The sequence below is a fragment of the Buteo buteo genome, chromosome 11, assembly GCF_964188355.1.
Source record: "Buteo buteo chromosome 11, bButBut1.hap1.1, whole genome shotgun sequence".
Lineage (NCBI taxonomy): Eukaryota > Metazoa > Chordata > Aves > Accipitriformes > Accipitridae > Buteo > Buteo buteo.
The window spans coordinates 24,344,682-24,367,167 of record NC_134181.1 but is presented as its reverse complement, the minus strand read 5'-3'; the positions used below and the strand labels follow the sequence as shown (position 1 = coordinate 24,367,167).

The 22,486-nt window shown below is 60.3% G+C and overlaps 3 protein-coding genes and 1 long non-coding RNA gene across 7 annotated transcripts; 1 reads left to right on the top strand and 3 right to left on the bottom strand.

The window, feature by feature from the left end:
* Nucleotides 1-1,163: 1,163 nt before the first annotated feature.
* On the bottom strand, nt 1,164-2,444 carry LOC142036298 (acyl-coenzyme A thioesterase THEM4-like). The gene is given in 5 exon segments (XM_075039429.1): nt 1,164-1,452; nt 1,565-1,689; nt 1,784-1,900; nt 1,986-2,151; nt 2,202-2,444. Coding segments are annotated over 5 exon segments (570 nt in total). The 5' UTR covers nt 2,302-2,444; the 3' UTR covers nt 1,164-1,390.
* A 2,102-nt stretch (nt 2,445-4,546) lies between these two features.
* On the bottom strand, nt 4,547-7,794 carry S100A10 (S100 calcium binding protein A10). Of its 2 annotated transcripts, none has more exons than XM_075039426.1 (3): nt 7,688-7,794; nt 5,109-5,257; nt 4,547-4,903 (listed from the first exon to the last, which is right to left on the bottom strand). In XM_075039426.1, the coding sequence occupies exons 1-3, from the start codon at nt 7,692-7,694 to the stop codon at nt 4,742-4,744; spliced, it is 318 nt and encodes a 105-aa protein (XP_074895527.1). In that variant the 5' UTR covers nt 7,695-7,794; the 3' UTR covers nt 4,547-4,741. The 2 variants fall into 2 exon arrangements, with proteins under 2 accessions (XP_074895527.1, XP_074895529.1); XM_075039428.1 differs by lacking the exon at nt 7,688-7,794 and adding an exon at nt 6,527-6,617.
* An 82-nt stretch (nt 7,795-7,876) lies between these two features.
* Nucleotides 7,877-22,355, top strand: DEDD (death effector domain containing). 3 transcript variants are annotated; one of them, XM_075040668.1, is made up of 5 exons: nt 14,385-15,719; nt 16,111-16,493; nt 19,839-19,946; nt 20,529-20,675; nt 20,772-22,355. In XM_075040668.1, the coding sequence occupies exons 1-5, from the start codon at nt 15,685-15,687 to the stop codon at nt 21,146-21,148; spliced, it is 1,050 nt and encodes a 349-aa protein (XP_074896769.1). In that variant the 5' UTR covers nt 14,385-15,684; the 3' UTR covers nt 21,149-22,355. The 3 variants fall into 3 exon arrangements, with proteins under 3 accessions (XP_074896768.1, XP_074896767.1, XP_074896769.1); XM_075040667.1 differs by lacking the exon at nt 14,385-15,719 and adding an exon at nt 7,877-9,358 and having other exon boundaries at nt 20,529-22,355; XM_075040666.1 differs by having other exon boundaries at nt 14,377-15,719; nt 20,529-22,355.
* Nucleotides 18,691-20,993, bottom strand: LOC142036922 (uncharacterized). The gene is made up of 2 exons (XR_012652253.1): nt 20,751-20,993; nt 18,691-20,654 (listed from the first exon to the last, which is right to left on the bottom strand). It is a non-coding gene; the product is annotated as an uncharacterized LOC142036922 (long non-coding RNA).
* Nucleotides 22,356-22,486: the final 131 nt, after the last annotated feature.

Genomic DNA, 22,486 nt, shown 5'->3' with positions numbered 1-22,486 from the left:
GGCCCCATGGGACCCCACGGCACCCCGATGGACTCTAGTTTTGGAGTGCAGCAATGGCACCCCATGACACCCTGATGTACCTGGCCCTGGGGTGCTGCCACGGGACCCAACGGCACCCCAATGTGCTCAGTTTTGGGGTGCAGCAATGGGACCCCACAGCACCCCAATGCATCCACCTTTGGGGTGCAGTGATGGGACCCCATGGCACCCCGATGCGCCCACCTTTGGGGTGCAGCCACGGGACCCCATGGCACCCTGATGTGCTCTAGTTTTGGGGTGCAGTGATGGCACCCTATGACACCCTGATATACCTGGCTCTGGGGTGCAGTGATGGGACCCCACGGCACCTTGATGGGCCCAGTTTTGGGGTGCAGCAATGGGACCCCACAGCACCCCCACACTCCCACGTCTGGGGTGCAGCCAGGGGACCCCACGGCATCCCGATGGGCCCAGCCCTGGGTGCAGTGATGGGACCCCACAGCACCCCGATGCGCCCACCTTTGGGGTGCAGCAATGAGACCCCACAGCCCCCTGATGGGCCCCGCCCTGGAGTGCAGCCACGGGACCCCACGGCACCCCGATGCACCCACCTTCGGGGTACAGTGATGGGACCCCACGGCACCCCAATGCGCCCACCTTTGGGGTGCAGCCACGGGACCCCCCCGCCCCCAGGTGCCCGGCTCGCGGAGGAAGCCGAGGCCGCAGCTCTGGGGACCCCGGGGGTCCCCCCGCCCGCCCGGCCCCGCGTCCCGGGTGGCCGGTCCCGCGTCCCACCCCCGTCAGCCCCGGGGGGGGGGGGGGGGGGGGGGAGGGGGCGCCCTGCCCCGCCCCGCCCACCAACCTCTCCTAGCCCCGCCCACCTCTTGTGACGCCTCTACCACCACCGCGAGCCCCCGGCCACCTCTTCTGCTGCCGCGGCCCCGCCCACCCGATCAGCCCCCGCCCATCACCCCGTGCCTGACCCCGCCCCCGGCCCCGCCCTCCCCTTGCCGGAGGGGGCGTCCCGCGGCCGAGCCCACCCTCGGCCCCCGCCGTGTCACGGGGACCCCACGGCGTCGGGGGGGAGGTTGGGGAGGGGGTGTCCCCCCACCCGTGGGCAGCGCGGCAGGGGGACCCCGAGGTGGCAGCAGCGGGGGAACACGTGTGCGGGGGGGTCCCAAAGGGGTCCCTACCCCCCCCTCCCCCACGGGGGACCATCCTGGCCGTGGGGTCCCACCCGTGACCCCCGGGGACACGACCGAAGCCCACAGAAACACCAGGGACACCAAGGGTGATCTGCAGTGGTGCTGATGCTTGTGGCCCCCCCCAGTCCCACCTGGGGAAACTGAGGTGGGGGGAGGACACGGGGGGGGACACGGTGGGGACACACACACGGGGTGACCAGGGACGGCTACCGGCCACCGTCCTCCTCCCGCGTCCGGTGCTCAGTGGGGTCCAGCCTGATGAAGAGCCCTGGAGGAGAATGGGGGGAGGACACAGGCTGGATGGGACCCCCCCCGTGTCCTCCCCCCACCCCCTGTCTCACCCACCCCCGGGGTGTCCCCAGGGGTGTCCCTGTCCTCACAGGTGGCCCGGGCATGCAGCGTGTCCCCCTCGGCGCTCTGGATGTGGCAGGAGAGGAAAACCTTGCGCCCCTCCAGCCGCTCGGCACGGCCATCCAGCAGCACCACGGCGCCCAGTGGGATGGGGCTGGGTGGGGATGACAACACCGCATCTCAGGTCCCCTGTCGTGCGCGTGTGTCCCCCCCCCTCGGGGACACCCCCCGTCCCCATCCCTGGTGACACTCATGCCAGGTAGTCGATGCTGAAGTTGGCTGTCATCACCTTCCCGGCCACTGCCAGGGCGCAGGTCCCCAGCGTGCCGTTGATGATGGCGGCGATGGCGCCGCCGTGGGTCAGGCTGGTGGCGGCGGGGAACGGATGAGAGACACGGTGAGCGCCGAGGCGGGGGGACACGCGGCGGTGGTGGCGATGGTGACGCTTACCCGGAGTGTCCCTCCAGGTAGGGGCCGGGCTGGAAGAGGCAGAGCAGGCTGCACTCGGCGGCGTTGAGAAACATGGCGTGCTCAAAGCCGACGCCGGCACCCTCGATGGCGCGGAGGAAGAGCTGCGTGTCCCCTGGCGTCGCCGGCACCTCTGTGGGGATGGGAGCTGGGTCGGGGGGGACACGGGGGACACCCCCCCCCACACCCAGCACACACACTTTCCCAGGAGGTGTTCGTGGGCGCTGCAGGAGGAGGGGAGCCGTGCCCAGGCCCCGGTGGCAGCCATGGCGAGGAGGCGCCAGTACTGCCGCCGCATGGCATCGCTCCAGCCGCCGTTGGGCACCGCGTAGTCCTGGGGGGCTCCGGCCCCGTGGCGGGGGGGGCGCAGGCAGGGACGGGCGGGGGGATGGGGACGGATGTCAGCAGCCAGCGCCTGCCTCGCCGCTGCACCACATGGCTCCGGGCTGTGATGTCACGCCCGGTCGGTGGGATCACTGGGGGTGACGTCACGCCCGGTCGCTGGGGTCACCGGGGGTGATGTCACGCCCGGTTGCTGCTGCCACGCGATGTCGCACGTCCTCAGCGGCCCCAACGGTGATGCCGCGCCCTGTCAGGCAGACTCGGTGCTGCCACACTGGAAGCCAGCAGTGACGTCACTGTCAGCGGTGATGTCACTCCCAGCCAAAGGCAGGGGCAGTGACGTCACTCCCGGTGCCCCCTGCCCGCCCCCAGGACCCCAGTGGGGCCAAGGACAGACAGGTCAGAGGTCAGTCCGGTCCCTGTCCTAGCTGCCCGGCCCCTGCCACCTTCCGCCACGTGACCCCTGACCCCGTGACCCCCGGCGGCCCCGCGCGCCCCCCGCACCAGGCCGTGGGCGCGGCGACCGCCGGCCGAGACGGGAGAGCGGGCCCCGCCCGTTCGCGTCACCGGCGGGGCGGGGCCTCCTCAGCTTCCGTAGGAGCTCCGCCCCGCCCCGAGGGACCCCCATAGGCCGCCATAGGCCTCTCTAGAGCCCTGCGCCGCCCCGAGGGACCCCCCCGGAGACCCCTCCACCGCCCCATACAGCCCCACAGAGCCCCAGGGAGCCCCGTACAGCCCTATACAGCCCCTACGGACCCCCTGTAGGCACCTGCAGACCCCTGAAGCACCCCATACAGACCCATACAGCTCTATACACCCCTCTGCAGTGCCTATATGCCCCTCTGCAGCCCCACGCAGTCCCTATAGACCCCCTATATGAGCCCATACCACCCCATACAACCCTATAGAGCCTCCTGGGACCCCCGTACAGCTCTATACTGCCCCATACTGCCCTATACAGGCCCTATGGACCCCTTGTAGGTACGTATAGCCCCCTAAAGCACCCCATACAGGCCCTACAGACCCCATACAGCTCTATACACCCCTCTGCAACCCCACACAGCTCTATACGCCCCTCTGCAACCCCACATAGTCCCTATAGACCCCCTATATGCCTCTATACCACCCCATACAGCCCCATAGAGCCCCCTGGGACCTCCATACAGCCCTATACAGCCCCTATGGACCCCCTGTAGATACCTACAGACCCCTAAAGCACCCCATACAGCTCTATACAGCCCTGTGCAGTGCCTAAACACCCCTCTGCAGCCCCACACAGTCCCTATACACCACCTACATGCCCTATGCCACCCCATCCAGCCCCGTACAGCTCCCATGGACCCCTATACAGCCCCATGCATCCCCTACACACCACTAGGCAGCCTCATACAGCCCTATACAGCCCCCACACACCTCTACGGAACCCCGTACAGCTCCTGTGGACCCTACACAGTCCCTTACAGCCCCTACAGACCCCCTATATCACCCCATACAACCCCCTACAGCCCCTCTGGACACCCATAAACCCCTACACAGCCCCATACAGCCCCTGCGGACCCCCCCATACAGCCCCTATACAGCCCTTACATACCTCCATGCAGCTCTCTGGGGCACTATAGCCACCTTATACATACCTATATAGGCCTGTGCAGGCCTTACAGACATCTGTACGTGCCTATACAGCCCTCTGCAGGCCTTATACAGCTCCAAACCACCCTGTATGGCTCCTTTAGGTGCCTGTACAGCCCTGTACAAACCTCCACAGCACTTACAGGTCACCTATATGCTCACATATACCCCTGTATGGGCCCTATAGACTCCCTCTACATCCCCATACAGCCCCTTTAGATTCCTATGCACCCCTATACAGCCCTCTGTGGCTGCTGTAGACCCCCTATAGAGCCCTGGGCAGCCCCTATAGAAGCCCTACGCACGCCCTGTACAGCCCCCCCAGGACCTCTGAACCTCCCCCCCCAGCCCTGTACCCCCAGCCCTCCTATGGCCCCACACCCCCCCTCCCCTTGTTGAGGGACCCCACCTCACCTGCTGGCTCCAGCACCCAGGGGGGCCTGTGCTCCACACCCCCCCAGCCAGGGTCACCCCACAGGTGGGGCTGGCAGGGGACAGGGACCCTGGAGGGACGGGAACCTCAGGGCAATGGGGACCCCGGGGGGATCCCAAGAAATGAGGCAGCTCCAGCGTAGTACAAAACACCTTTATTGAGGCAGGGGGCAGCAGGGGGCAGCAGGGCAGCACCCATGGGTGTCGGGGCAGCGCCCAGGGGTGGGGGGGGAGCAGCACCCATGGGCATGGAAGCAGCGCCCAGGGGTGGGGGGCAGGACCCATGGGGAGGGCAGCACCCAGGGGCATCAGGGCAGCACCCATGGGTGCTGCTCTCACTTCCTGCCCTTCTGCTTCATGTGCAGCACGAAGTAGTCATTGCAGGCGATGGTGAGGCCAGCCACCAGCGAGAAGAAGCCCTGGAAGCCCACCTTGCCATCCCGGCACTGGTCCAGGTCCTTCATGATCTTGTCCAGGGCCATCGGGTCCCGCTGGTTCTGAGGGGGGGGAGCATGGGTGGGGGTCAGGGCCCATCACCCTGGCGTCAGGGCTGTGCCCACCCAACAGGCTCCCCTGAGCCCCTGCGCAGTGGGGTCTGTTCCTGGCGGGGGGTTGTGGGGGTCCCATCCTGGCAGGGTGCTATAGGGTCTGATCCCAGGGTGCTATGGGTTCCCGCCCCGGGGCCCAATCCTGCCCCCCCACCTCCAAGAAACCGGGGAACTCCTTCTCCATCAGCATCCGCAGGTCCTCCTTGCTGAGGTGGTTCTTGTCCCCTGCGTACTTGTGGAAGGTGAACATGAGGGTCTCCATGGCGTGCTCCATCTGGGATGGCATGGTGGGGGGCTGCGGGACTGGGGGGAGGAGGGGGGCACACTCAGCCATGTGCCCACACCAACACCCCACCCCACCCCCCCGCTGGCAGGCTGCAGGCTGAGGCTGGCGCCGCTCATCACACGTGTAAGCAGTTTTCCAGCCGCTGGGAATGACTCAGCTCGGGCTGCGGCCGCGGGGTGTGGCCGGGGAGGGGGACACACACACACGTCCTGTGGGTGTGATCCGTGTCCCGTCCCCCCACACCCCCCCCAGGCTACGGGGCACCCTGGGGAACCCCAACCAGTCATGGGGGGGGTATTGCGCAAAGCCCCAGGTCTCCTCCCTGGGTGGGGTGCACCCTGCCTCAGTTTCCCCATCTCTGAGAGGTCATGGGGGGGGGGGCAACCCCAAAGCACCCCCCCCCAAGGGATGACACCACCACCCCACCCATCACTTTGGGAAGGGATGCCCGGGCCTGGCAGAGATGTGGGGTGATGGCAGCACGGGGACACGCCTGCCCCATGGGTCTGCTGCCCCCCACCCTGTCCACCCAACACCATGATTCTCCCCCCACCCCCCCAATCTCCGTGTGCCCCCCACGGGTGGGGATGGGGTTGGGGGCACCGGTGCCACACCCCAGCGTGGGCACCCGCCACTGAAACAGGAACTGGCCCAGCCTGCGGCTTTGCCTTCAAAAACTTGGGGGGGGCCCCCGGGGAGGGGGGGGCTGGTCCACCCCTCCTCAGCACCAGGGCCTCCCCGGTCAGCCCTGCCCTGGCCCCCCCGGGTCGGGCTTTGCCCCCCCCCCCCCCAAGCGGGATGCGGCCCCCCAGGGTGTGGAGGCATCTCTTGGGGGGGGTATGCCCCTCCATGGGCACCCCCAGATTTTCTGGGGGGTGGTCAGGGTGGGGTGGCCCTGGGGGGACCCTGGCCCACATGCCCGTCTTCGGGGTCCCCCTCTAAAGGGGGGGGCGGGGTTGGGTCCCCCTTTAATGGGGGGGGGCAATGCCCAGAGGTCCTGGGGGGTGCAGGATGGGGTCCACCCCTACCGGGAGGGGCAGCATTGGGGTCCCCCTCTAGCAGGGGGGGCAGGGCTGGGGCTCCCCATCCGGCGGGGTGCCTGCCCGGGCGGGGGGGAATCCCCCCTCTAACTGAGGGGTGCAGGATTGAGTCCCCCCCAAGCAGGGTGCGCGATTTCCCGCCCCCCTCCCCCAAGTGGGATGCAGGAATGGGGTCCCCCGAGTAGGCTGCAGCCTCGGCCCCCAACAGGGGGTGGAGGGTCGCCCCCTGTCCCCCCCGGTACTCACGGGCGGAGCGGCGCGGAGCGGAGCGGAGCGGGCAGTGGCGGGACGCGGCGCCGCCCGGGATAGGCACGGCGGGGGCGGGCCGGGGGGGGCACCGGGGGAGGGGGGGGGGGGGCCGGGGCGGCCCCGCTGAGTCACCCGCTCCCCGCCCGGCCGCGCTCCGCCTTAACCCCCTCCCTCCGCCCGCTGGACCCCCCCCGGGCCGCCCCCAGACACCGGGACCCCCCCCCCATCATCAACCCCCCCCCCCCATCATCATCATCGCCGGCGGGGCCGCCACCCCGGCGCGTGCAGGCTAATTTACGACTAATTAGGTGCCGAGGCGTGGGGACCCCGGGGCAGCACCCAGCGCCTGGCGGGGCGCCCGGCCGTGCGCGCCGCCCCCGCAGCGCCCCGGGGGGCCGTTTTGCCTTCGCGTCCCGAGGACTCGGGTCCCGCGGGGGGGGGGGCAGGACCCCCCTCCTTGGGTGCTGAGGGCCCTGGCAGGCTGAGCCCCCCCCCAAGCCAGGGGGTTACCGGGACGGGCCCGCCCCTGCCTCAGTTTCCCCACCCCGAAAAGGTGCAAAGGTGGAGGGGGGGCACCCATGGGCCTCTCCCCGGCCCTGCCCCCCCCCCGCCGTGGGTGCGGGCCCTGCCCACCTGGCACCATCTGCCGGAGACGGGGAGAAGGGCGAGCCTGGCCCCGGGGTGCCTTTTCCTGGGGAGGGACAGCCCCCCATTGTCCCCAGGGGTCCCCCAAGGACCCCCTCCCTCCAGAGGGGACCCCCTCAACCCCCCCAGGTCCTCTCAATCCCCAGGGATCCCCCCCTCGGCCCCGCCAGCCCCCCAAGGGACTCCCTTGTCCCCAGGGCCCACTGTCCTCGTCCCCCCCCCAGCCAACCACACCCCAAGGGCCTCCCCTTCCTCACCCCCCCCCCAATCCCTAGGGACACCCCCCCCCCCAAAGACCCCCTCAGTCCCCAGGAAGACCCCAAGGAACCCCCCAAGCCCAGAGAACACCCCCCCCCTCCTGTCACTCTGCCCTCAGTCAAGATGGCGGCACCCCCTCGTGCCTCGCAATGGGCGCGAAGCCGCGCCGGGCGGACCCCGCCTGCCCTCTCCCGAGAGAGCGGCTGAGTCCCCACGTGCCCCAAGGGCGTGGCGGCCTTGCCAGCTTGCCCTCACCCAACATAGCGGCCGCTCGCCAATGCTCCTGAAGGGCCCTGAAGCCGGCAGCCGGTGACCCGGATGGACCCGCCCTCCTGCCCTTATCCAAGAGGGCGCCGCGCTCCCCGGCTTTCCCAATAGGAGTGAAGGTGGAGAGGTGAGCGTGGCCCGGATGTGGGCGGGGCCTCTAGCCCGGATGTTGCGTCGCTCCGGAGCCGCGGCGGCCGCCTGCGAGCGGGGAGCGGAGCGGACGGAGCCAACATGGCGGCGCCGAGGCTGGGGCGGCTGTGACGGGGAGGCCGCGGCGCCCTCAGCCCGGGCAGCCCCGTAGCGCCAGCGGGGCCCGCACAGCGGAGCGGGAGCTGAGCCGGCGGGCATGGCGGGGGCGGCGTAAGGGAGGCCTCGGCGGTCCCTGTGGGTGAGGGGACGGGCCCGGGCCCAGGCCGCCTCCCCCCTCTGCCAGCGCGGCCCAGTACCGGGCAGGGGCAGCGCAGGAGAGCCCTCGGGTGCCCGGGGGATGGGGGCCTAGGGGGGCCCGCATTCCCGTGGCCGCGGGGCCGAGCCGCTCTCCTCGGTAGCCCGCGGAGAACCACTGCCCCCCTCCCCGCCTCGGGCCGGCGGCCCCTCGCCGCCCTCCCCGCCCCTGCCGTTCCCGGGACCTTGCGAGGGCGGACAGGGCCGTCCCCGAGCGGCGGTGGCCGGACTTTGGTTCCAGAGGCTTTAAAAAGCCAGGCGCTCCCCAGGTGCTGGGGGAGGCCGCAGCCGGGCTGTGGCATATGCCGGTAACGGGGAGGGAATAACTGGGCGGGGGTCAGGGGCGAGTGACGGAGTGAAGCCTTAGCCACCCTCAGGTAACCCTGTGTTGGTGATTTAGCGCTGTATTTCTGGGAGCTTTGAGCTTAGCTTCTGGGGGAGTCAGGGGTTTTATTCTTTAACACAAGCGCAGGGCAGCGCGGCTGTAGAGGTTTGGACGGAGCAGCTGAGCGCTGGGCCCAGCTCTCCAGGCAGACTCTCTCCTGGGAGATAAGCTGGTCTTAAGGAGCTGGGGGGGTGGAGACAAGCACTCTATAATTGCAAGTAAAGGCGAAGGAGAAGGTATGGGCTGAATCTTAAAAGAGTAACCCTGTTCAGATGACCTTTTCTCAGCTCTTTTGTTAAGGTTTATCACTTAACCTGATCCAGTTTCTGGAGAAGTTGCTATGCTAAGAAAGCAAATCAAGATTTAACGTATTCTGAGCACCCTATCTGTCGCCTGGGTTTGTGAGGGCGGCGTTCAGCCCTGGTGATAAGAAGGGAACAAGGGAGTTCATTCTTCAGGAGTGGTGTCTTTAAAAAAACAAAATGACCTAGAGAGCACAGAGTGAGTTCCGGACTTTCCTGTTCCTCGTCCCCATGTCATTAAATTATTAAGTAGGAAAAAAAGAAGGTTTTAGGGGGGAAAAAAAATTGGGTGGCTTCTGACAAGTTGACCAGCTTTAACACTGACCACCGATACCTGACGCTGGAAGTTTGGCTTCCCTGCTACAAGAGCCATACGTGAAACTCTCTGTTGGAGCTTCTGCGGTTTTGTTGGGTAGTTTATTTAAAAAGTCAAGGAGAAAAGGGGATAGAAGACTTCTTAAAAACACTTTCACTTGGCTGCTGTTTGAATCGTGGATTTAAGCAAGACCAGAAGAGCTTCTCGCTAAGGTGGGTGTTCCTATATGTTTGTTTGTTTTCTAATGTACTAAGGATTCGCCCATCCATCCTCTCATGTAAGGAGCTGCTCGCATGAGCCTTATGCTGTCGGGATGGATTGGGAGAGGCCCAGTCCTCCGCGGACAGAGTCTGGCCTCACTGCCTGCCGAGATTTATATCTCAGGTCAGATGACGCCTGGCTGTGTTCAGAACTCTGCGGTTGGGCTAATTGTCCCGACTTGGAAAAGTTTGGGAAGCATGGCTGCAGGTGAACCCTGATCAGGTGTCCTTTAGCTGATGGAAAGGGCGAGATTGGTAAAGCTGGCTGCATGGTGCCTTCCTGATGAGCTGCTGGGTGCGATCCAGGACTCCAGAGGGGACCTGGCGGGCGCTGCCTGGCTGACGTCGGTGGCGGCGCATCCCCTGCCCGTGCTCCCGTTTCCATGGCTCGAGCGTCGCATGTGATTACGCGCCGGCATCAGGGAGAGCAGCTCCAGCGCTGCTGGGAATTTCCAGCTTTGGGGTTTTATTTAGGATTTTGCTCTTTCCCCCTGTCGGTGTGCAGCAGCTCAGGCACCGTTCCCTGGCTGGTGGCGGTGCTCCGTCTCAGCACCCCAGTAGTAATGGGAGGGGTTTGTTTCTGTGGGGTCCCTTTGCTGGTGCTGGTCAGAGCAGGCATTAGAAATCAAGGCTGTAGTTGCCATGCAGTGGCAGAAATTAGATTGGAGGTTTCGTTGAGGTGGCAGAAATTAGATGGGGTAATGAATTGAAGTGAGATGCACTTCCTGCACTTAAAAATAAAAATGCCCAACTAAACCCATGCACCAAAAAAAAAAAAGCCCCCCAAAACCCCAATCCTACCCCGAAACAGCTGCTAGCAGAACTATTTTTGCATCTGGCTCGTTCTCGGGGGGTTACAAATACTTTGTCCAGTGACGCAGCGTGGCTGAATGCTTCCTCCTCCTCTGGCCTTCCCTGCTGTGGGGTGTCTGGGGATGGCTGTGCATGCTGGTCTTCTGCCAGTGAAATCAAGTATATTTTCCTGGGCTGGGACTAGTGGGTTTCTTGTTGTTAGTGGTGGGTTTAGGATCTTTTTCTGCCCTACAGACGTTACTGTACTGGCTCAGACCCACCGTCACCTCACCAAGGCTGACACAAAGTGCTGCAGGGGGGAGGTCAAAAAAAAGCCCTTCCAAAGAGGATGATTATGGATTAATCTTATTTCTCCTCAGCTCCCTTTGATCGGTTCATCCTCTGTGCAGCAGAACCCTTTATATCCCCACTTTTCTCATTAATCCATCTTGTCCTGTAGCGAGCTTGCCAGCTGAGGTTACCTGTCCTGCGTGTGTTATACCTTAGGATGACAAGTGTGATGGGACAGGCATCAGAGTGGCTGCATCGTGGGCAGTGTCCTATCTGTCTGCCGACCCGGGAATTGGGAAGATTTTTTAGACTCTGTGGCTGGGTATTTGGTCCCACAAAAAAACCCCAGCAGCCGAGTGGCTCCTGAGCTTGTGGCCTGTCCAGCGCAGTCCCAGGCTCCTGGGAGAGGTTGGGGCCAGGACTGCTGTCCTGATGGATGGGATCCGTACCCTCTGCTCGCTGCGTGTGTGCAGTGAGCTGCGGCGCGGCTGAGCTCTTTCCCAAGGAAGGAGAGGAGAAGAAATGCGTGTTTGGCATGACAGTGACCGCAGGAGCTGTCAGGAGGAGAGCTGGGGTGAGTCGGGCAGCCAGAACGACTTGAGACTTAATTGGTTTTTGCACAGGCAGTTTCAGGTTGAAGGTGTCTGGAGAGGAGAGGAAGAAATCTCCTGGTTAACTGCTGCTGGGGTGGTGAAACCAAAGCGTTCAGCTGTTTGTTTCTGTTTGCGTTTCCCTCTCTTTGGTAATTGAGGGCATTGGGAAAGTTGGTGTTTGAGTTCTGATTCTGCCTCAGGCTTCACGCGTCTGCCGAGGCTCCGCAGTGCCGTTCATCCAGCTCTGCTGCTGCCGATCCTCGCCGAGTTGAGCAGGATCAGGTCTGGTCTGCAGCGAAAAGGCGACTAGGTGTCTCCCTCGCATCTGTTTGCAGCACGCCGGACGGAGGAGGCTGGGATAGGGCTGCTCTGGAAAATTCACCTCAAAGCCAAATTTCAGCTTGAAGTTGGTTTTTGTGACTTCTGTGCCCATCCAGGCAGGAATGTGCTGTGAGGAGCTGGGGTTTTGTGATAGTGACCTGAACTTCAGTGGCAAAAATCCCCAGCATCTGCATGGGTTAAGTCAGATGTTTGAGTAAGGCTCAAACTGATTAACTGCAGAGCTTTGTAGGCACCAAAAGCTTGTTTTTCCTGTTCACCTTAAATTATTTTAATGATCCTGGAGCCTGTGGAAAGTCTCCTGAGCAGGTGTGATGTGGTGTTTGTTTGTGCTGAGGGTGGGCAGGGGTCTTTGGGGACATGTCGCTTCTGCCCCGGTATGGGAAAACCACGGCACGATCAGCTAGCCAGGGCACAGGCAGCTCCTCATCTTCTCCTGGGAGATCTTTCCTGTTCCCTACATGATGGGGCCGTTCCTTGAGGAAAATCAAAGTATTTTAGGTTTTTTTTTTAATGTACGTGCACAGCAAAGCGCTCTAGCCTTCCGATCCTGTGGGTTTAAGATGGGAGGAGAGCCAAAGGCGAAGGGAAGCGGGGATCTCTTCCAAGTAGCGGCTGCTGGAATCCCCAGCTTGAAAATAAATTTAACAGCTTTTTGTGGTTTTGGGTGGTGCAGCTATAAGGAACTGCCCCCCGGGACTCAGTACTTCCCCCCCGTAAAGTCTCTTTCTGCTGAATGTTTTCTTGTTGTGTTTAGGCAGCACAATGTCAAATTGCCTTTTTTTTTCTTTTTTTTTTTTTTTCCCCTCTCTGGAAGAAAAAAATGCACTGTAGTTCCAGGGTGGTTGGTACTAAATAATCAAAGGATAGCGTCTGCCTAATTTCTGCCTTGGGCTTATGCAACCGTGGTGGATTGACCCTGGCTGGACGCCATGTGCCCACCAAAGCTCTTCTGTCACTGCCCCGCTCAACTGGACAGTGGAGAGAAAATATAACAAAAGGCTCATGGGTCAAGATAAGGACAGGGAGAGATCACTCAACCAATTACTGTCATGGCCAAAACAGATTCCACTTGGGGAAAATTAACTTAATTTATTACCAATCAAGTCAGAGTAGGGTAATGAGAAATAAAACCAAATCTTAAAACACTTTCCCCCCACCCCTCCCTCCTTGCCAGGCACAGCTTCACTCCTGAATTCAATAGCTACCCACCTCAGCGGCACAGGGGGATGGGGAATGGGGGTTAGGGTCAGTTTGTCACACGTTGTCTCTGCCGCTCCTTCCTCCTCAGAAGGAGGACTCCTCACTCTTCCCCTGCTCCAGTGTGGGGTCCCTCCCATGGTAGACAGTCCTCAACGAACTTCTCCAACGTGAGTCCTTCCCATGAGCTGCAGTTCTTCACAAACTGCTCCAGCTTGGGGTCCCTCCCACAGGAGACAGTCCTCCATGAACATCTCCAATGTGGGTCCTTCCCACAGGCTGCAGTTCTTCACAAACTGCTATGGCATGGGGTCTTCCCCAGGCTGCAGGTGGATATCTGCTCCACCATGGACCTTCCTGGGCTGCAGGGGGACAGCCTGCCTCACTACGGTCTTCCTCATGGGCTGCAGGGGAATCTCTGCTCCGACACCTGGAGCACCTTTTCCCCCTCCTTCTTTACTGACCTTGGGGTCTGCAGGGTTGCTTCTCTTACATGTTCTCACTCCTCTCTTCAGCTGCAGTTTCTGTTCCACGGCAACTTTCTTTTCCCTTCTTAAATACTTTATCTCAGAGGTGCTACCACTGTCATTGATAGGCTCGGCCTTGGCCAGCGGCAGGTCCATCTTGGAGCTGGCTGGCACTGGCTTTATTGGACACAGGGGAAGCTCCCAGCAGCTGCTCACAGCAGCCACCCCTGTAGCCCCTCCACTACAAAACCTTGCCCCACAAACCCAGTACAGCAAATCAGTACTTGGCAAAGCCGACTGCAGAAAAATGAGCTATTTTAAATGAAGCTGCTATAAAAGAGGGTCCCAGAGAGCAGCTCCTGGTGCTTGCCATTGCCCAGGTTTGGATGGTTCCTCCTGATTTTGTGGTTCGGGGCAGGTGGAATGGGCGCTGCATTTGGGGACAGAGGTCGGGTTTCTGGGCCTGCCTGAGGAAGATGGTGTGGTGTAAATATCCAGGCAATTAGCTGATAAGTGGGTGTGTGGGTTTATGTTCAGTTTTTTATCTCAGAGCTGCTTACAGGACACTGGGAAGAAGGCAGAGACATCACCTTGCACTGCACGTGGTTGTTTCTTGTGTTTTTTACTGTGTGCAGGAATATTTGTAGCTCCCACTGCAAAATCCTGGACCAGAGTGTGCGTGCAGCACCTACGAAACCTGGCGGCGGGGCGGGAGCAGAGGGAGAGCTGTGGGTGCAAGCTGAGTGGGCCCGACGGCCACTCGAGCCACTGGCCTGTAAAACAAGCGGCATGTGGGTTCATTTACTGGTCGACACCAGTGCCACAGCACCAAAACCGGTCTGGATGCAGCTGAGGAGCACCAGGGACTTTACTGTCAGCTTGAAATGTGGCTTTTGGCAAACACTTTGGTTGCTCTCGGTGTTTTTTTCTGCTCACAACAGTGACCATCAAGACTAGGGATTGTTTGTCTTAATGTTTTTTTTTAATGCTTTTATTCTGTGTTCACACAATTACTGTGTGCTGCCTGTTGATATTCTGTTGTGATGCAGCTGCAGCTCCTGGTAAAGGCTTCTCCATAACTTGGCTTTCACAGGGTTTATGAGACCAGAGAAATCCATTCCCTCTCCTGGGATGTGCTGGGCTGCAGCCCAGCGCGCTCTGACTTCTCCATGGAGCTGATGTGGCTCAGCACCCGGGGCAGGAGGAGTGGTTGGAGAAGAACCGGGGTGCTTTATTCTGTTTTTTCTCCCCTCTCTCCTGCATGGAGATGGCTATAGGCTGTTGGTACCAAGAAATATCTTCACCAGAAGCTGTATTGATATGACTTTTCTACTTGGGGGGAAGCTCTACAGTATATATTGCCCTCTTCTCCCCAGCTGGAGTAGTCAGAGTTGTGTCAGACTGTTTTCAGAGCAGCAGTCGCTCAACACATTTTTTAATTTAAGCTATTTGCTTTTCATGATAGGAATTAAAACCCTCCCATTGAGCGCTGGTGGCCGACAGGCCCAGTCGAGGGCTCCCTGTTCCTCCGCCTGCCTGGGGCCAGAGCGTGAGTCACGGGTCGTGCTGGGAATAGACCGGAGATTCCTGCCTGTGTCCCGTGTTTACGCTGCTGCCGCCTCTGTTTTGGGAACTGTAACCAAGGAAAGCTGCTCTGTGGTGATGCTGGCTGGGCTCGGGTGAGCTCTCTGGAGGGAAGAAGGAGCCATGGCCCGGTGCCGTGTGGAGCAGGGAGCCACTGACTGCGGGGCTGGATCTCTTCTGGAAAACGGCAGGGCTGGTATCGGACTGCGATCTCTGCTCTCCTGCGGCCTCTGGTCCTGCCTCTTGCAGGGGAGGACTCCTCCTGACCCAGTTAAACTAACGAGGGCCGTCGTTTTAGGGTATAGCCGTGATGCAACGATGGCGTGACTCCCCCATACGGCATGCATGCTGGCACAACGAGGGTGTGCCCGGGGCAGGTGCCTTTTTGCCATGGGTGCTACCACCACCCCCTAGCCTGAGATGTGCTGCAGGGGTTTAAATGTGGTTTGGGGGTCTGAAGCCCCCTCCAAATAGCTCAGGGGGGCGCCACGGGCCACAGCCCGCTCCCAGTGCCCAGCAAGCCATGTGGTGTGGTTACTCCTAACCCAATCACTGTGTGCCCTGGGCAACTGGTGTTGCCAAATGGCTTGTCACCGGTTCCCAGCGTGTCTTGTGGCTGACTCTGTGCAGTGGCATGGTGCCATCCCCAGGCATAGGACGGCTTAATGTCACCTGCTTAGCTCTGACAGCGCTTGATCCCTAAAGGAGGCCAGACATGGACTGTGATTCCTGCGGGTCCCTACTCTTTTTGGCTGGGTGCCTGACTCCCTGTGACTCCTGGTGAAGAAATGAAGCTGTCAGTGCTGCTGAAAGAGAGCTGGGTGATGGCAGAGCTACGAGGAACTTCCCTGGGGGGGGCCGTAACCGGGTGAGAAACCTGCTGAGACGAGGAGGGTGAGCCCTGAGTTGGCCACTGAAGCTAGTCTGACGAGGCTCGTGCTCCTCCAACTTTGAAGCTGAACAGGTCGGGGCCTGCCAAGTGGCTGATTTCCTTCTCCCTTGATGTTTTGGCATGATACCAGTGGCTGTGCCGAATGGCTTTGTGTGGTTAGTACCTGCTGGTGGGGCAGCGGAGGGTTTAGCTGGGGCTGTCAACATCCCACTTGGCTTTGCCGGGGGATGCGAGAACTCATTTTGCTTGGGTGGAGGACCTTGGTCCTCACCTGTGTCACGGTCTGGAGCCCTGTAGCTTGTAGGTTTTTCTTCCAGATGGTGTTTGGGTTCATAAGTTAATGTGGCAGAGACCTGTCAGTGCTGGCAGATCCTGGTGCTGTCAGTCTGGTACTCAGCCCTCGATTTTTGGTGTAAGATGCTCCAGCAGAGGAGAGGACGAGTCATGGCCAAGCATGGAGATGCAGTGGAGGGGTGCAGAGTGGGCTTTTTAATCACGTATCGATGGGGAAGGAATTAAATTCTGTTGGCCCTCTCTGTCTTCTAGGGTTGCAGTGCTAAGAGGAGCCCCTGGCTTGGCTGGCGCGTGCCTGCAGCAGTGGAAGATGGCTGCCTTCAAACGCAGCCGAGCGCAAGCATGGCCGGAGGAATGGGGCGATCGGGAGCATGGGCTGTACAGCCTGCACCGCATGTTTGACATCGTGGGCACCCACCTGACCCACCGGGATGTGCGGGTGCTCTCCTTCCTCTTCGTCGATGTGATCGACGATTATGAGAGGGGGATGATCCGCAGCGGCCGGGACTTCTTGCTGGCGCTGGAGCGGCAGGGCCGCTGCGACGAGACCAACTTCCGACAGGTGCTGCAGTTGCTGCGGATCATCACTCGCCACGACCTGCTGCCCTACGTCACCCTCAAGAGGCGACGGGCTGGTAAGTGATGCCACTGGTAGCCTGGCCTGCTCCCTAACGAAGGCCAAGTTATTTGGCCGTCTCCTGTTTCTCCTCTACTAACACCCTGGAGGTGCAGTGGTTAAAAGAACCTGAGGCTTGTAAGAACAAACAGCTGCCAGAACAGCAGGGAAATGCAGGCAGAGAAGGCAAAGGGGTATTTTACAGGGTTTTAGCAAGCGCCCACACACGGTTTTGAGGGGCTTAAAGCCTTGCTTCATTTCTGGCAAGTGCCAAGGTCTCCTCCTTTCTTTAGTGGCAGAGAACTGGGATTCCTGCTGCGTGCTGTGCAGCTCCGTGACTCCCAGCTCTGTGCCTGTGACTCCCAGCTCCTGCTGCTCATCCCTAGTTTTTAGGGAAATGCTCCTTTTGGCCCAAAATCCTGCCTGGGTGAGATGCCTTGGGTGGCCCCAGGGCTGTGCTGGGGAGTGAGAAGGAGGGTCTGGGGAAACTCGTGGCTGCTGTGCTCGATGTGCCGTCAGCTTCGGGGGAAACCCACTTGTCCTCTCGGGGCTGAGGCAGGTTTGGGAAGGCAACCACTGTTCTCCTCAAGCTGGTGCTGTCAGTCTTGTGGTGTGCAGTGCTCAGAGAGGCGGGAGTGAGAAACCCGTGTCCAAATTCAGAATTTTTTTTGCCCATTTTCCACTGAGATGCCCCAAACCCTCCTCTGTTGGCCGCCTCTTTTCCCCTCGCTCTTTCCTGGCTCAGAAACCCTAGCAATGACCTGACTATTTGGATCTGGATAATTTGATGGATTTTTGGTCACTTCATGGAGCTGTCAGGCTGAGCTGACCCCCTGCCCTCCACCATCTTGGCCCTGTGCCTTTTTTTTACTAAAACCCTCTAATTTACAGTTCAAAGAAATACCCCAGATCAACCAGAACCAGAGGAGTCATGAAGGAGAGAGCACTTGTTGCAGGGGATATGTAAGGCAGCTGCTCCAGCAGGATTCAACCTCTGAAATTTGCATCTTTGCTTTAAATGAGTATAATTGGGCTTTCTTGGCAGTTCCAGGCTGCTGAGTCTCCCCAGTTTCTGCTCGCACTGTGGGCAACGGTGCTGTTCCCTGCCAGCGCTTGGGAAAGCGGTGAGCGCAAGTAGAGGCAGGCATTCAAAACTCCCTGATTTTGGGGGGATGAGAGGAGTGACAGCAGCGCTGGTGTGAACAAACCCTTTGAGCTGGGGCTGTCACTGGGAGCGTGGTCCCATGCTGCCTGCAGCCTCTGCCCTGCCAGGGGGAAACTGGATCGGGTGGCTTGAAAATTAACAGGTTCTTTTTTTCTTCAGTTGCTTCTTAACCAGCATTGGGCTGGGGAGGGGCCGGGGATGCTCCGTTTGGTGGCAGCTGCTGCCTTACGCCGCTCTGAAATGCCAGAAGCTTCCAGCCCTGCTCGACCTCATGGGATGGAGCCTGAGCACAGGGCAGCCCTGCCTGCACCTACACCCTGCACCCATGCAGGTTCAGACCAGACTCCATGAGGATTTTCCCATTTTCTGGCCTTTTCTGGGAGGTGGGAGCACATGCTCTGCCCTGTGTGCCACTCCTGGAAGTGGCTGCCCTGGGGGTGGATCCCAGCCTGTTCCCCTGCCATCGCTGCCAGCTCCACTGCCCACAGAGCCCCTTGCGGGGCAGCCAGCACTGCAGCTTAGTGCAAGCAGGGTGTAGGAGGCTGTTTACCAGTGCCGGCGCAACCTTGCGGTGCTCTTCCTCTGCACCAAGCCAAGAAAAACTAGAGGAAAAGGGAAAGGGGTGCACGGGCATGTTATGCAGACCAGCCGTGCAGCGCTTGGATTTGGGGAGGTGGGACGGATCCACGGCTCTGTGTCCCCCAGTTTGTGTAGCGTTTTGGGGTGTCATAGCACTATTTTTGTGTTTCTTGAGCATCTTTTTGCTTGTTTTGTGCAAAAATCCAAACTGAAGGGGCACTTGGTTGCTCTACCTCAGTTGGCTGAAGCCAGGTGAGCCCTCCCTGTGTCAGCTTTTGGTGTGTTCAGGGCGAGATGGATGGATTGTGGTATTAAAGTGCAATACTCACGTGGTTGGGGAGCTGGAGGTCGGCATTCACATCTCCGTACACCGCCGTCATGTGAGAAGCGATGCTCCCTACCCGTGAGATCTCGTTCTTGCAATGTCTCCAGCCACGCTTGGGTGGAAACTGTTTAATTAAATGCACAAAAATAGCATTCCAAAAAGCTTTATTAAGAAAGGCACCTTACATGTGGTTTGTAATACGCAGCACTTTGCATTTAAAGAGGAGGGATTGATTGGTTAAAGGAAGTCTCCTCTGGACTTAACGAGCTGATGCTCGTTTCTGGTTCCCGTGTCCTTCCAGACCCTGCAGCAGCCAGGAGGTCTTGTCTCCTTCTGCCTCATCATTATTCATGGCTCTAAAAAGGAGCAAAACCCTGTCCTGAATTAGCTCAGCGCAGCCAGAGCTGGCTGGGCGAAGGCAGAGAGCGGCAGGGGGGGCTGGGGAGACCAGCAGCCTTGGCCAGCTTCGGTCCGGCAGGGATGGGAGGGATTCTGCGCGGGGATGGGCAGTGCTCTGAGTTCATCAAACAGGACAAAAACAATGCGCAGAAAATGTCCAGGCCCTCAAAAATAACTCGTTTTACCCCATAATCTTTGCTCAGCAGCTGCTTCTGCTCAGCAGCTTGACTCTCCTCAAAACCCTGTGTCTTGCCAGTGTGTTACTTCAAGGTTTGATCTGCTAAAGTCGTGTAAATAATGTAGGCTTAACGTTTTTGAGTGTATGCCAGTTTATCCTAAAGTGTTTCAAGCAGCTGGGTCCATCCCGGGATCCTGGAACTGCCGCTGTTCCCCTGTGGCTCCACTCTGCCGGGGCTATGGAGGAGGGGGAGCAGTGGCTGCTCCCCCAGACCTTTGCTCAGACTGACACGAGCCCGAGCTCGAGTAGGGATCACGGGATGAATGCGGGGCTGGTCAGAGCAATCGCCAGGTATGTATGACCTGGTACGGCACCGGCACAGTGTTGGAGGCACTGCCTGCCTTGGCTGGAGTTTCTCCCGGGGGATTGTGTGCGTGCGATGCTGCCAGTCTGTTCCGAGTCTGGGTGTTGGGATTATCTATGGTAACAAATGGAAAGGGCCTTTCCTGTGCTGCAGTTGGGAAAGCTTGGCTCCCAAATGGAGTTTTTTTGAGAGGACTGACTGGAGAAACAGCTGGTTGATGTGCAGCCGTGCTCGGGGGGATGCAGAGCAGCTTAAGCATGTGTTGACACCCGCCGCATCGGGAAAGACCTGCCCTGGCCTCCCTGTGTCCCCTCTGTCCCTCCTGAAGGGACCTGTGTCCCCTTTCTCTTCCAGTGTGTCCGGACCTGGTGGACAAGTACCTGGAGGAGACGTCCATTCGCTACGTGACGCCCCGAGCTCACAGCGAGGCAGAGCATGGGCTCGGCCACCCCCATAAATCAGGTGGGTGCAGATGCCCACTGCCAGACCTCAGGGTTTGGTCTGTGGGGATTCGGGGGTTCAGTCTGTGGGAATTCATTGGGACCGTCCCGCTTTTGCCTTGTCTGCTCCCACTGGGAGTGCAGGGACTTGCCTTTGGCTGGTGGTAACTGTTCTGTCATTGCTGAAGTAACATCTGACCCTGCTGCCACAAGCCCCTGCAGTTTGGGGGACAATCGAGCACAGAGTGTGACATCCCTTCCCATAACTGCAGGGAAGCCATTCAATCTTGGTGTAATCTGGGGTTCCCCTCTTGGGGCTTGCACAGGCTCCTGGGGCTGCCAGATGCCCCTTAGGACGAGCATCCCGGTACGGTGGGGGGTCAACTGGGAGGTGACAGCAGCGTGGGAAGGAGGGGAGGGCTGGAGCTTGGTGTCGGGAATGGAGCAGGAACGCTCCAACACAGATTTGGAGTGCAACCAGCAAGGGCAAGTGGCCCTGAGATCTTCAGCAGGGCCTGGCAGGGGGAGCGGCTCCTCCGAGATGTCCCCAGGCAGGGAGCAGGGGGGCTCAGTGTCCCCTAACCCCCGTCCTCTCCCTGCGCAGTGCCTCCCCACCACCCCGTGGTCTGCTGCTCCTCTGCGGGACCCCAGATCTGTACCAAGAGGCCCGGCCGTGGCAGGACCCTCCTCAGCAGCCAGCGCAAGAGGAGGAAGTCGGCAACGCCGGACCCTAAGGAGAAGCAGACCTGTGGTAAGAGCCTCTGGGGGGGGGGTTGGGGGGGGTCAAGGGGTGTTGGGGGTCCAAGCCCCATGCCAGAGCACTCACCGCCCTCCCCGCTTCTTTCAGATATCCGCCTGCGGGTCCGAGCTGAGTACTGCCAGCATGAGACAGCGCTTCAAGGCAATGTCTTCTCCAACAAGCAGGACCCCTTGGAGCGTCAGTTTGAGCGCTTCAACCAGGCCAACACCATCCTGAAGTCCCGGGACCTGGGCTCCATCATCTGTGACATAAAATTCTCAGAGCTCACCTACCTCGACGCGTTCTGGCGTGATTACATCAACGGCTCTTTGCTGGAAGCCCTCAAGGGCGTCTTCATCACGGACTCGCTCAAACAAGCCGTGGGCCATGAAGCCATCAAACTGCTGGTCAATGTGGATGAGGAGGATTACGAGGTCGGGCGCCAGAAACTCCTGAGGAACTTGATGCTGCAGACGGCTCCCTGACTGCCTGATGGCTGCTCGGTGGGATCCAAGCTTTTTCCTTCTTTTTTTTCTTTTTTTTTTTTCTAAAAGAAAAGGAAAAGATGATCGGGACCCCCACCCGGTACTGTGCAACTCTGGGTTCAGAGCCGGGCTGGAGCCACGGGGAGCGCCAGAGGCTTACATGTTTCCTCACCCCTTTCCTGTCCTGTCCCCTCCTCTCTCACTTTGTTTTCCTTTTTTCTCTTTTATTTTATATCCATTAAAAAAAAAAAGGCAAAAATCCCGCCTGGGGCATGTCAGTGACAGGGCTGGGTGAGCCGGGGGGGGGGTGGTGGTTGGTGGAGGTTTGTACTGGGGTGGGCTCAGCCCCGTGGTGCCCATGCCAGGTTCGGGGGTGGCTTTGTCTCCCTCCTGCCCTTGTGTCACCATCCTGGGGGGCTCTGTGTGCTGGGAGCTGCCCTGCAGGTAGTGCTATTCCCCACCCCATTTCTCCCTCAAATAACAACCCCCCCCCATTGCCTCAGTGGGTTTCTCAGGAGTAAAACCGTCCCCGTGGCGTCCCCTGGACCATGTGCCTTCGTGTCCCCCTCCCCTGCGGGGGCCCGGGGGGGAGGACCAGTGCCGAGGGATGCCCCGAAATCTCTTGCCTGTCCCCCTGCCTCTTCTCTCCCCTCCGTGGCTGCCTGGCTCTGTCCCTCCCCTCTCCAGCTGGCAACTGGGACAAACTGGGACAAGGGGCAGGTTGGGGCAGCACGATCTGCCTGTTGCTGGCAGCAGGCAGCTGAGCCTCTGCCTGCACTCTGCCTGCATGTGTTGGAGGGCAGCTGGCAGTGTGCAGTGTGTGGCTGCCTGGCCCATGCCTTGGCTCCCTGTCCCTGGAGAGCCCCCAAAATGGCTGTCCCCTGCCCCCATCTGCTGCCTGTGGGTCCTTGGGGTGAGGGGATTTTTTTCCAGCTCCATCCTGGTTTTGTGGTTTTTTTCTCCCTGTCCCTGCTCGGCTGCTGGGGGGTACAGACCCCCTCCTGGGTTGGGGGCAGCCCCCCGGGACTCATGGTGCGTGTGCCCCCCCCCTCCCTTGCCCTGGGGCATGCAGCCCCCCTCTGCTTATGGACGATTCTGGCACAACTTGGTGTAATTTCTGTGACTTCTGTATTTTTTAAACTTCAATATAATGGTCATATTCCCTGTGTAGCTTTCGGGTTTCTTGAAATAAACATCTACCGCAGTGCCTGGCTGGCTCCTTCTGCCCCTGCCTGTGCTGGGGGACCCCTGACCCCCCCCAGCACTATGGGAGCTTGAGGGGGGAGACACTTCTGGCTGCAGCACAGGGGGCCAGGGAGCCCTGAGCCCATCTTGCTG

Coding starts and splice junctions, on each gene's coding strand:
- S100A10 (XM_075039426.1), bottom strand. Junction 4,904..5,108: donor AGTTCCCCGGTTTCTTGGAG/GTGGGGGGGCAG, acceptor CCCCCCCCTCAG/AACCAGCGGGACCCGATGGC.
- DEDD (XM_075040666.1), top strand. CDS start 15,685: ATGATACCAGTGGCTGTGCCGAATGGCTTTGTGTG. Junction 16,494..19,838: donor CCTCAAGAGGCGACGGGCTG/GTAAGTGATGCC, acceptor TTTCTCTTCCAG/TGTGTCCGGACCTGGTGGAC. Junction 19,947..20,528: donor CGGCCACCCCCATAAATCAG/GTGGGTGCAGAT, acceptor CTCCCTGCGCAG/TGCCTCCCCACCACCCCGTG.